A 13,188-nucleotide genomic window follows, 5' to 3' on the forward strand; every position below is an offset into this window, starting at 1 on the left:
CTGATAGGTGTTTTTTTAATCTAAGACAACATGAGGGTGAGTTACCACTGCTAGTATATTGGTCAACTTCCTGGCACAAGATTTTGATTCAAATTAAAAGAAAAAGTTAAGAGAAGAGATTGGTAATGGTTAAAAGAAGTTTACCAGGCAGAGTATTTACCCTTTGTTTGGTATACGTCCCTAATATTAATCAAGACGCCTTCCTTGACAGTTTTATTTTTGTCTTGCCTTCTGAAAATCTCAGTACTGAGGGAGATTTAAACCTTACCTTAAATTTTCCAGTTGATATTTCAGATACTAGAAGTTGGGAATTCTATTCATCAGGTCCATTCCTGACACAAAATTTTATCCAGCCAGGTGTCTTGGCTGAACAAGTGCTGCTCTCTCTAAAAATTTGTTTCTTTTATTCACATAACCATTTGTTGATCACAGCAGCGTATTATATATCACTATTTGCTTCCTCACAGGATTCTCGTACTCAGACATATAGAGGCCAAATGACATGGTCTGTCTCTCTTTCTGCCTTGACAACACAAACAGACTGTCTGGTTAGTCAGAGGCATAGAAAATGTGAACTGAACAATTTTCTTTTCAACTCATTTCTAGCACTGGAGGTTGAAACCAGCAAAACCCAGATATGTTTCCATAATGGCACGTTACCTAACAGCTCATTATATGGGATTTATAAGGTTGTATTGAAGAGAAAGTTAATTGAGAAAACTTCAGGGATTGAGAGGGAAGAAAATGCAGAATGCAGATTTCTTATCTCTGAAATAAAAAATCTTGAGGTGTATAAAAATGTAGGTGTAAAGAAAATGTTGTATAAGCTTCTATTCCTAGGATGTCTACTACATGCTCTAGTGTTAGAAAACATAGTGTGTATTTTACATCAATGCAGACAAAAGTACAGCAAGAGAGAGAAGAAAAGACATGCTGTTACAGTGTGTAAGGTAAGAAGTCAAAGAGAAAACCATATTGTAATAGCTACTAGAAAACAAAACAGAAAAATACATTACCTTCTGAGGACTCACATCAGAGAAGTTAAACTCCAAGTTAAAGCTCAGCATCTGAAAGTACTCGAGGGTACCAAAGCAAGTAAAGGAGCGGACCCAGAGAAGCTCCTGATCAAGTTGTATAAAGCACTAAAAGATCACTTTCTCCCGAAATTAACCGATCTTATATGCTATTTTCTGGACTTCAGACCTTTAGCAGATACTCTGAAGGAAGCTGATAATATTGTTTTCAAGACTGGAAAAGATAAACGTGATTTTTCATCACACAGGGACACGCCACTGTTAAATACAGAGTTTAGGACATTTATAGCAGTACTGACGGCTACATTAGAATCAGTATTACCTAAAGTACTTTGTGTAGCCTCAGTGAAAATTAGACAGAGACAACTACTTTTTTTAGATAACTTGCATATATTAATCATGAGACATTCAGACTTAACAATGCTAAAGTTTGGTACACTATTTTCATTGAAGAAGGAAAAGGCTTGTGGTCATCTTAAGTGGAAATTCAGGAAGGAAAAATTAATAGATGATGTAAGAAATAAATGGACTGAAGTTGTACTCTGTAAACTCCTAGAACACTCTCAGCTTTCTAGACAGACATGGAATAGTTATTCACTGTTACCAATCTTGTTTGCATTATTAGGGAAACAATTTGTACAAAAAGTGAGGATGAATAAACTAAAACCGCGTTTAAATGCAAACAAGTTGATTTATGAAACAATGTCATCTCTGAAGGAAATCCTATTAGCAATTCAGAGTGCTTCAAACCCATTGCATTTGAGAACATTTCAGCTTCTGAAATTAATTATTTCAGTTCACAAGCTTTGGGAATTTGACGTTCAGGTCAAAATGAGATCAGGCTACAAATTCATTTTAAGGTGGTCAAACGCCACAGAAAGTACAGGGTAGCCAACATTATGTATAATTTAATAAAATAGTACAACAGTCTCTAGCAATGCTTGCTTACAAATAAGGCAAGTAGTCCTGTGAGCAATAAAGCTAAGGAAACACTGGTTCCAGTGGATCAGATCTTGTGGTTGGAGTCAGTGGAGTCTAAAAAAGCATTGTGTATATGCAGGGATGCGTAATAAGGTCTCTCTTCTCCGCTTGACTCCCATTTTCATGACACATAAGATCTCATGTCTTTAAAATTACCCCTCCACCAGTCGAAAGGTTGTGGCGGGAAGAAAAGGGGAAAAGACTCATTTCCTAGGAACCTCCGCTAATATTATTACATAACAATTTATTATAGTGTTATGGCAAAAATTCTTTTGTACCTGAGGATCACGTTTTCCTTCCAGAATCTTGTAGTAAAGGTCTCTCCATATATGTTGCAAAAACATTTTGATCACTTGCAGAACGAAATGCCAGCCATTACCAGGAAATCTCTTTATAGACCTAAATAAGAGGTTGCTTATATCTTACTCGGTATGTAATTTTTTTTTTCATTAGTAGCCCAAATGAACACTGGGGCAAAGTACAATTAAAGGAGAAGGAGAAATGGCTGTTCAAAGAAAACAAGAGGATTTCTCTGTGCTGCATGGTCTTCTGATTTATATTGTTAAATACTAAGTGGGAAGACTAACAGGGAAGTACATTTGGTAGCACTTCCCATTTTAAAGGTACCTTCAATGTTGTGCAACCCTTTCACAATTTACTGCACTAAAAAAAATTCTTTTCCTCCTGGCCCTGCATTGTTAAAGAGAGTAGAGGGGTTCTGGTGATACGACTTAGTTCTTTGTAAAGGGAAAGCAGAGAAGAAATAGGAGAGAGAACTTACCACAAGAGAAATGGTGTCTGTGCCGTTGCTTTCTGTTGTGAGCGTGCTGACCAGGTGCTACCGAACTGACCAGAGTCCAGGCAGAAAGGGAAAGCAGCAAACTTACCTAAAAGGCTACGAACTCCTGTTAGGTGTTCAGCAAATTCTGTATCAGGAGATATATACCTAGAAGGGACTACCCAGGAAGAGGGACAGCCTTAGCCAAAGGTGGTTATGGATTTAACATGGGACACCCAACTCTTCTACATTAAAAAACAAAACAAAACAGCCCCCTCAATTATGTTCCTTCGGTATTTAACATCCTTTCAGATTTAAAGGACATCAAGCTATTTCCAGTAAAAACTGAAAAGACTGTGGGTTAGTTTGAGTACGAGTTTTCAGTTGTACTATGACCATATTCAAAGTCAGGGATATTAATGAAGACATGTTCGTGTAAGTTTGGGGAAAAAAGTGGAACTAAATTGTGTTATGATTCTCTGGCAATATTATTTAGATTACCAGGATGTATATGTAGACTGTACCTCTCCCAGATATAATGCCTTTTGTTGACAACTCTATACTTAAATGAAGAGATGGAATATTCCCGTATCTCAGATTATATGGAATAATCAAAAGAACCCAGACATAAATTACTTGCTTTTTGTGGTTAAGATTAGTGAAAAAGTTTTAAAAAACCAAAACCTTTTTCATGATTGTATGTAAAATTATCTGTTTGTGCTTATCCAAAGTCTGTTCTTGCTTTTCTTGTGATTGTAACCTGTTCAACATAATCTGTATGTAATGTGAGAGAGCAATTTGCAAAGTATCAAATGCAAATTTTTGTGAAATACCAGTAGGCAGGTTGCCACTCAGTTCCATGTTTGGGACTGATACTCCACAAAACCTTTCACCAGGATTTATTTCTATAGCTAGCTAAGGGCATGTAAACAGAACCTGCAGCTGTAAAACCTGAAATAATAAATATTGCTGTTTTCATCCCCTAAATTAAAATTAAAACGAATTTCTAACACTTCTAAATGCATCTCTGTGTCAGTTTGTGTAACATTTGAACATTCTTTTTCAGTGTACATTAAAAGACTGTTTTCAGATTATCCTCTCAATGTAAGTAATGCTATTTTGACTACAACTTTTGTACAGGCAAATGATGGGCTGTAAAAAAGTAGCCGAGCATCCTCCTCTGGCATTTTTTAAACAGGGCTCTGTAATTTGAATCTATGTTGTACGTTTTCCATCACAGAATTTGCTGCTGTTTCAAACTATTCAGTCATTTTCACCGGTTCTGGAGATTCTAGGAGAGTTCCTGTTTTGAGGGGATTTGTGTTTGCTCTCACTGTTGCCATACTGACAACTCAGCTAAGACGGGCTTATTTAAAAAAAACCCTGTTTCTAACTCTTATAGCTGTGAAAATTTATCTTGAAAAGGTGACATGACTGCCACTGATTCAGTGATGTGAATCACTCTGAAACATTTATTTTGAGAAGTTTGTGCTACCTGCTAATTTCAGGGAGGACCTAGCTGTGAAATGTAATGATGGCAATTTAGAAATTGTTTTTTAAAAGCATTTAGAAGCACAAATCCCATTGATTTAGGAATAAACATTTTGCCCCTAAATAATCAAAGTTCTTTTAAAAAAATCCAATTAGCCATTTGTCTGCTAATAATTCTAACACAAGCATCCAGGTAACATCATTTCCAAATAATCCAAACCTACCTTACGCCATTTCCTTTGAAAAAAAAAAAAAGTTTCCAGTTTTTCACTGTAGATGTATGTTGTCTGTTTAGAAAAATACCCTACATTGCTATGAAGTGCTGGTAGGCATAAAGTAATCAGCACAAGGGTCCTACAATGTTTGAATTTGTCTTTGACCTAAAACTGTGGTAGAGGACCAAGGCACGCCACCACCAACCCCAGCTCAATTTGCCTCGCTGCACGGCTTTGAGCCTGTAGTTCAGGAGACCATTTGCCAGACAGAACACCCTCAAGGCTCATCCCGAACCCCTCCGAAACAACAGCCTCTTCTGGAGCCTGTCTGGCTGAGAAATGGGCTCAGGAACAGGTAAAATTTCAAGTAAGAAATTCAGTAACTAAAGTCTAATGTTTATCTTAGCTGCTTTTGTGTGCACAAAATACAACTGCTTTGTTAAGACAGAACATATTTTAGAGATCCACCACAGATTCATACAGTAAAAAAAAAAAAAAAATCTTCCCCACAATACAATCAAGAAAAATAATCAGTGGGGGAAATAATTATTTTCTAAATGTTTGCGGAGTGCTCAGAGATTATAATATAAAAGACCCTACAAAAGACCATTTAAATTTACATTTACTATCTTTGTCACTTCTAACTATGCAAACTTCCACACCTCAAACATTATTTTCCTGTATCGTTCCATTGAGTAAAACAGAAGTAGGCATCTGAATGGCAAATGCTTTTTAACTTGTTCTCTCATTTGGCCAGACTCTAGGGGTTCAGGAAACTTGGGTCGATACCAGTTAGTGTATCATATGAAAGCTAACGGACACCACTACAGTTACTTCTAGCAGTAGTCCTCCATTTTTAGGAAGACAAAAGTGAATGAGGGGGTAATGACACCGAGTGAATTTTGAGGTAGACCTTTAACTAAAAATTAATTAAGAATCGTATGTACCTATTCGTTTTTTTTCAGAATTCAGTCTGAGGTTTAACATTCTTATCAGCCTTCTCCGCTGCATGCTGAAAGTCAACGTTTGGCTGCATCATTTATGTATCTTGGTTTACTGTTCCCTGCCAATGGGGCATGATTCAGTATGACTTGTTCATCTGTTAAATACAATAAGGCTTGTTCCAATATTAACTTGGGCCAAAACAAATCTGACACAGAGAGTAACAAAACCCAAGTTTGCTATCTTTGCACTTTTCTGCAGTTTCTAACTGAAATTGCTTTCTGGCAGCAGAGTTACGATAATTTGGCATAATTTGGCTCTTCTTTATCAAACTATTCCCAGTTTCTTACAACTGCATGTTAGAGAAACATCCTATAATGAGTGGATTTTTGGATTTGTAATTGTAAAATAAAAATTATAGTAATAGTTTTATGTTTGGCAATTGCTGTTCGTGGTTGTGCAAATACAAGGTTATACATCGCACTGCTTTCCTATTATTTCTTGTACTTTTGAAACCTGCAGTTTGCTTAATTGAAAGATGAATTAAGAAAAAATGTGCAACAAAACATTATTCATATTCAAAACATGGGGATAAAAGAATGTCTTTTACCTTTCATTAGTAAAACCATCACTCTTCCCTGCAGGTCTTGTGACTTTGAAGGTTTTCTTTTTTTCGTAAGAAAACTAAAATCCAGCTGTAGTCACTTAAGGATTATAGTCTCTCGCTGGAACCATATTACCATCAGCACTGTAACTACAGATAATTATCTTTAGAGCAGTCCTGCTATTCATATTTTCCTCAGTTGCTGAATATTCATTTAACTAACTTTGTCCACTTTAAAACTCCATGGTTATTTTTTGAGTGACAGAGGTATTAATTACTGCACTCCAAAACTTTGTGTCCATTAAGAGCAAGCTCTGCCTTTTGGTAGGTGCACCTTTCAGGCAAATATATTTTGGTTTCACTCAGGAGTTGTCATGGTTGATGAGCAAATGACAGGGTGGAGGCAAAATGAGTTTGCATCGCAAAACACTTTAATCACGGATGTTGCAATCTGATCCATTACACCACTTCCCTGTCACTTGGAAGGCAGGATGCGCTCTGGGAGAGACAGAGTTCAGTCATGCAGTGTGTGGTTCTGGGGTCCCCTGGGCTTATCCCCACTCCCTGTGGTTGGAGAGAGGATCCTGGACTCTGGTGCAGGCTCTTGGGGTTCCCCCCACCATCTTTTCTGTACTATGTTTACCTCTTAAGTGTCCACAGCTACAGCACTGGGCCGCTACCGGACCTCACTGATGGTTAGCCACTTCAAACCACACTCGCTTCCTGCTTTGCGACATCCTTGGAGTTTACTGTCCGCTTCTCTGGACGCTTCTGGACATGTTTGCACTTTTGTTCAGGACACGTGGTTGATCATACTTCACCTACTTGTACTACACCAAAAAGTTAGTTAAAGTTCATGGCCTTATGCGAGCAGCGATGCTGCCTAGTCCTAACTCCTGCCAACAGCTACAGGAATCCTGTCAGTGTTACAGAACTGAAACATTTTCTTTGCCTCCTGTTAAACACGTAGCTTATGCAGACAGAAAGGGCCAAACATGACCTTCCGGTTATGCTGAGAGAACATGTAACCATCTCCCACCCAGAGGATTCTCTTAAAATTCAAGCATACTCTATTTCCAAACACCTTTCATTCTAAACACAGCAACTAAACATTTTCCAAGTTGCAGCCACACCTACTAACCTCCTATCCCTAGAAGGCGACTGGGCGTTTACAGCTCATTCTCTGTCTTCTAATTGAAAAAAAACCAAAACCACATCATCAACAGCCACCAGCAAGTGGTGTGCTGCAAGTGTGCTCAGCACCCACTAAAACCAACAGTTAACTGTCAGGACAGATATGCCTCTACCTTAGCTTGTTAGGCCAAGATCAGGAAAAGTTTTAACCAGACAGGAGCAAAAAGTTGCCAGCTCTAGTCTTGGTTATATATACTGTTATTTTGTTGTACAACATTACATAAATACAATTACTTTGTTGCACAACAGCCAAGTATTTTCTTTTTACTGCACTAAAAACAGGCCAACTGCCTGATTTGTCATTTAGAGGTGTGGTGAAATGGTGCAAAATTCATCTTAATTTCTTGTCATTCTATCACTAAGTGAAAATAAAAGAGAGAAAAGAATTTAAAAGGGAGCAAATGTATTATTACCTATACTGAGAGTATGCTGAATTTACTTACTTGAACTTAGCAATACTGCATTCCAGCTGCAGCAATCAAACCAGGTGACTGATGTAAAAGCATGGGAAAACATGCAAAAGCACAAGTCTTGTTTAAAGGCTCTATATACTAGGTAGTCCTAATCTTCGACACTCTAGATAATCTAAAGTTTTATAATAGAGAGCATCATGCTACTAGAGAATCTAAAAGAAAAGGCAACCAGCATGTTTTGAGCATGTAAACTTAAATACGCAAAGACTGAAATTGCTGGTACACACAAGTACCAGCTATCTAAACCAGATATTTGAAACAACTGAAATTTAGTTCAAGATGGTGAGCCAAGTTGAGCTTGTAACTGGACAACACCTCTTTAAATCAGAGCTTTTTCTCTAAGAATAGAAGGCAAGGTACTTTTACATATTGTCCTCTTTATTCAATAAGCACTTTGTTGTTTTTCTCTAAGGATTTTCATTCATTTTACCCAGTAAAACCATTCAGTTCTGTAAACAGGACTCAAGTCCAGGCAGGTTGTGCATCTCTCAAAATAAAATCCAGGAAACGGTGGATTTTATGCATCAGTGTTTCAGTATGCATCAGTAGTTTTTCTAGACTGTTTTACATATACAAATAGAGCACATCAAACTACTGTTTCTTTCTACATGTTGATATTTGGACTCCAAGTGCCATTTGTGCAAACCATTCTCATTTTGGAAGAAAGAGACTTCCTTCAATTGCAGAACTCCATCAAATATCATTTACCTGCAATTCTGATGTGTACAGGGGATTACACAAAATGCAAAGCTTTCTTGCAGCTATTATATTAAACTCTATTCCAACTACAAGATCCGATAATATTACCAAAATGATGTTTACGTTTTGGAAAGGGCTTTGCTTGCAAGATGTCCGCTCTTCCAGACTTCTCAGCTTTCTGGAATGAAACAAACAGCGCACTGAAGAATTAAAAACATATTTACACTTGGTTTGCTTTAGTTGAACCAAGATGAATGAGAGTCATAACGGTAGTATAACCATGAAGCAGGTCATCCTTTATGTCGTTACATTCTCTTAATACGAAATTCCCAGTAACTATTCGATCACATCCTATTTCCCCATGTCCGAAAAAGCCAAAGAGAGGAACGTTTGGAAAAAACTTCCTAAATGCATCTGCTTCCATATTCCTTTTGGTTTTATAATGCCGATATCCTCTGCCAACACAGGCAAACATGAAGCCAATGGTGTTATGCTCAGGGATGTTTGCTGCTTTGAGACGCTGCATGGCGGCTTCTGCTGTCCTCTCATCAGCCACGTCCTGGTCTAACAAAACAGTGGCACTCTGGATCTGGGGACCGCTGAAAGCCAGCCCAACCACGCCGCAGGCATCGCCGGGCTGGGCATTGTTACTGAAAGGCAACAGGCACTGAGTTAGAGAATGTTCCAGAGAGACCACGTCCAACCCAAATAAACTTCTGCTGCAGCAGAAGTAGGTTTCGAAGCAGACCAACATTCTCGTGATTTATAAAGCCACCATACTTTAAAAACAAGCCAAAGCTTTCAAATTTTAGCAACCTTTTTTTTTTTTTCTTTAGCAACCTTTCACAAGGAAAAACTTTCACATCCATTACCAGGGATTAAGTGTAAGCCTACCTTTCAAATATACGCCAAATTCAGCAGTTTGTGTACGAATTCCAGCTGAACTATTAGTTAAACTTAAGACAAGCAAAGATACTCAGTGTTTACAAATCAAACCAGGGCAGCAGTCAGTAATGGCTTCAGAGTCGTCTTGCTTTAAGTCTCCTCGGCTGACCAAGCACTTACCTACTTAGGCTTTATTAGCAATACTTTAATATGGTCAGCTCTCTTATCTGAAGTAATGGCGCAGCTCGCGTACAGCAGATGCAAGAAAAACGTTGGTATTGCTACGGAGTCCAGACCTACGCTGGCATGAGAGGAGTCGGCGGCGATGCCTGCACTGCACTCCCCAGCACAGGAGCTCCAGTGAGAACGCCCCAGGATGTGCCAGTCAGACAGCACAAAAGGCTCTCCCTGTACAGCAGAGCAGCTGGAGCCCAAATCTGCCCTGCAGGGATCCTGGCAGAGGGAAGGGGTTTCAGCTGGATGAGATCTAGCCTGGTCCCATGAGCGCCACGTCCTTCAGCCATTAGGTGTGTTCCTAGGGCACAGTCCTGTTCGCATGTTCAGCTACTGCTCTGTAGTGTGAACCAAACCAAGGCTGATATAGAAACAAAATGCTCACAGAAATGGTCTCTGTCACAATGAGTGATAATTTATCTGCAAGCCAGAGAGCAAACACAGACTGCAATAAACACACATAAGGTATCTGAAGCTGGAAATCTCCTTCGCAGTGGGTTTCTCCTAGCTGGGTTTCCAGAATCCAATTTGTAACACAGTCATAAAAAGCTTTCAGTTTTTCTGGCTAGATCCCAGTGTACTAGTTGGGCTTTATTCTCTTAAAAAAGAAATTTATCATTTTACTACCGTTAATGGGCATTTCTAATATGACATAACTAGAAGACTATAGCTTCTGCACTGTTTCTCCCATTTTAAATCTTCTTTACAATTTACCTTGAAAAAGATACCTACTTCTCAGAGGTCAGTGATGTAAAACTCTCCACTTGTCCCCCAGCCAGAATGATACTTTTCTCATTCAAAGGATTGACTATTTGATGAAGAAACCGAGTGGCTCCAGACTTCCAGGAGTTGTAGCCAAATAGAAGAACCACCCGGAGATCTGGGTTATTCTTCAGACCTACAAAGAAAACCACAAACACTAATCCTCTTATTTTTAAATCCTGACCCCTGAAGTCCAACCATCCTAGTCTCTCCTCAAATAATACATCACACCTTTAGTAATGGCTTTCCATTGCTGCAACTGGGAAAACGACACAAGTTACCCAGGCATCCAGGGGCTGGGCTGCATTCCCCATTTAAGTGAGAATTTCCAAAAAGCAGCTAGCAAGGAAAAGACGACTACACCTGCTTCCTCCAGCTTTCAAGTTCTTCAGCAGAGCATTTGAGTTTTACCACAGCCTCTGAAGGCCGAGCTCTTCAGTTTTAGTTAGCACCCTCAATCATCCTTAATTCATTCAGATAAGAACTGAGCGTATAGGTTATTCAACATAAACCACAACGGAGTGAACAACTTTACCTGAAAATTAAATACATTACATACATCAGCCAGTCACTTATCCCAAGGCAGAAACTCACAGAAGACTCGAGAAACCCTCACTATATTACTCTTCATAAATGATCTACCCTGCTGAGGACACAACACGAGGATTGTAAACTGTATTTATTGGAATATGTTGTCTCCTGTTCTACCTTTCCTTGCTACAATGCCTGACTTAGGATCTAAATACAAAGTTATTCTGGAGAAGAGGAGAAGCAGCTCCTCCCTACTCGTTTCTAAACTGTAGTGATGGGAATCATTCCCAATGGCACAAACTCATTTACCATTATTTTTAACCAATTAGAGGTTGCTCAAAACCTAACAGCTCCCTCTGAACAGCTCCACTTGTAACATAACTGAGGCAATCTGAGATCAATACTCACCATAACTTAATCTTAATACTCCAGAGAATGGGAAGAACAGAGATGCACAATTACCAGCTGCAGCCCTGGAAAGCCACAGAGTGCTCTAGGAATGGAATTAGCACAGAAGCTGTTGCTTCCACGCTGGCGCCTTAAAGAGCAATGCAACACTGCACGAAAGCCCAAACAAAGGGGAGAACAAGGACATACCTGCTTCAGCAAATTTACTTTCATCAAAGACCCTGTTCTTCAAGTCCTTTGAAAAATGGAACGTATGAATTTTCACCCCATCGATTTTGGGAAACAACAGAGCAAACCCAGCTTCGCCCTCTTCAATTTCTTGAGGCTGATTGCTGCCTGAACCCATAGGTGTAACTACAAAGACACAAAACCAGACATCTTGCCTTCAGTGACTCTGATACTTTTGTCTACACTGTAACACAGATTAAAAAAGGCAGAAAAACTTAAGCGATGTAAAACGTGATAGTTCATTTCCATAACAATGTATCTAATTGACAACTGGTGTGATATTTTTTTTTTTGTTGATGTGTTGGTAAGATGAAGCATGTAGAAGTCCTGCTGGCTATAGATAACACTGAAGTCACTTTGGACAAGGAGACATGGACATATTTGGACATTTTGCCCTAGCCACACCGAATATGAACCCGTTAGAAAACAAGCACTGTGCAATACAGCTCTCTCAAGCCTTCCTGTGAACTTTCGCAAGCATGCAAACATACTCAGATTTTTAACATGTTATACAAGCGTGTGATGACAGCAAAAAGCAAACCAACACAAATATTGAGAGCGTATTACTGAATTATACCAGTGACAATAATCAAACACCCTACTTATGCTGTGGGAAGAGAATTTAAGGTGAGAAACTAGGAAAAAAAATTCTGCTGATAAAAAAGCAAAGCAGTAGAAGATGACTGCCAAGGGAAGCTGTGAATTTTCTGTAGTTATTGTGCATGCCTTCTGCTGGACCATGACAAACGGTTACATACCGAGGATGTCCTGTACAATTAAGTCACAAAGTGACTCCGAAAAATACAGATAAATCTGAGAAACATTCAATAATTACATTAATGTGCCAGGAAAAACTGTAATAAGCTGCCTACTCAATTAAATCAACCCTCTTAATTATAGCTGCATCACATGAAGTAAAAATTTAAGCTCCGCATGACTTCGCAGCGGCACTGTGAACTCCTTAAAATTTATGCTAGCGCTGAACAAGGTGGGAGCAGAACATGGTAATCGCTGCGAGAACTCTCCTGTCATTCTGCAGGACTGTGCTTCCAAAAATGTATGAAATTGTGATAAACAGGAACCGGAACAGGTGTGAGATACACTGGACACCTTCACGCCAATCTCTCACGAAATCACACATTTTCCTCCTACCTACAACCCCTGGGGTGACCAGTCCGAGAACCTGACATCGCTTCGGCAACAATTTTTCAAGTGCAATTGCTGTTTCTTTACTGTTTCTTTTTCTGGCTGTTAAAAAAAAAAGTAAGAAAAAAAAAAAGCAGAGAAAAGTTAAAATTAGTTGTTCTGAACGGTCCGGGAATAAACCCCACAGTCAAACCCCTCCTATTTAACCAGTGCTGCCCGTCAGCGGCTGCCCTGTACTAATTGCTACGAGAACCTGTAGCCTCCCGAGGACGGGAGTTCATCTCTTTACGATCGCATGCCGATGCGTTTCACATCACAAATATAAACCTACGGGGTCGCATTTTGTGCAAAAGCCTGACTTTTCCCTCAGAGAACCCCCGGCGGGAACGAGTTACCTCAGGCTTTACCTTTCTTTTGCTCGTGGCACTCCTCGTGCCCGCTGAACGTCTCCGCGTCGGCGATGTACAGCACGGTCTGCGGCAGCACCTGCACCTTCTGCGAGGAGAGGAGAGGGGAGGGAGAACCCGCAGGGCTGCGGCGCGGCTCCGCGGAGGGAAAGGGGGAGGCCGCGGAGAAGGCGCGG

The 13,188-nt window shown here is 39.6% G+C and overlaps 1 protein-coding gene across 1 annotated transcript in view; it reads right to left on the reverse strand.

Moving 5' to 3' along the window:
• Positions 1 to 8,354: 8,354 nt before the first annotated feature.
• FBXO22 (F-box protein 22) overlaps positions 8,355 to 13,188 on the reverse strand; it is a 5,839-nt gene continuing 1,005 nt past the window's right edge. The window contains exons 2-6 of the mRNA XM_009886712.1: positions 13,013 to 13,100; positions 12,612 to 12,707; positions 11,421 to 11,585; positions 10,263 to 10,428; positions 8,355 to 9,061 (exon numbers count right to left, since the gene is read on the reverse strand). Coding sequence (XP_009885014.1) covers positions 8,632 to 9,061; positions 10,263 to 10,428; positions 11,421 to 11,585; positions 12,612 to 12,707; positions 13,013 to 13,100 — 945 coding nt within the window. The 3' untranslated portion in view covers positions 8,355 to 8,631. The remainder of the gene's footprint in view (positions 9,062 to 10,262; positions 10,429 to 11,420; positions 11,586 to 12,611; positions 12,708 to 13,012; positions 13,101 to 13,188) is intronic.

This window comes from Charadrius vociferus, unplaced genomic scaffold (assembly GCF_000708025.1).
Source record: "Charadrius vociferus isolate BGI_N301 unplaced genomic scaffold, ASM70802v2 scaffold356, whole genome shotgun sequence".
Taxonomy (NCBI): domain Eukaryota; kingdom Metazoa; phylum Chordata; class Aves; order Charadriiformes; family Charadriidae; genus Charadrius; species Charadrius vociferus.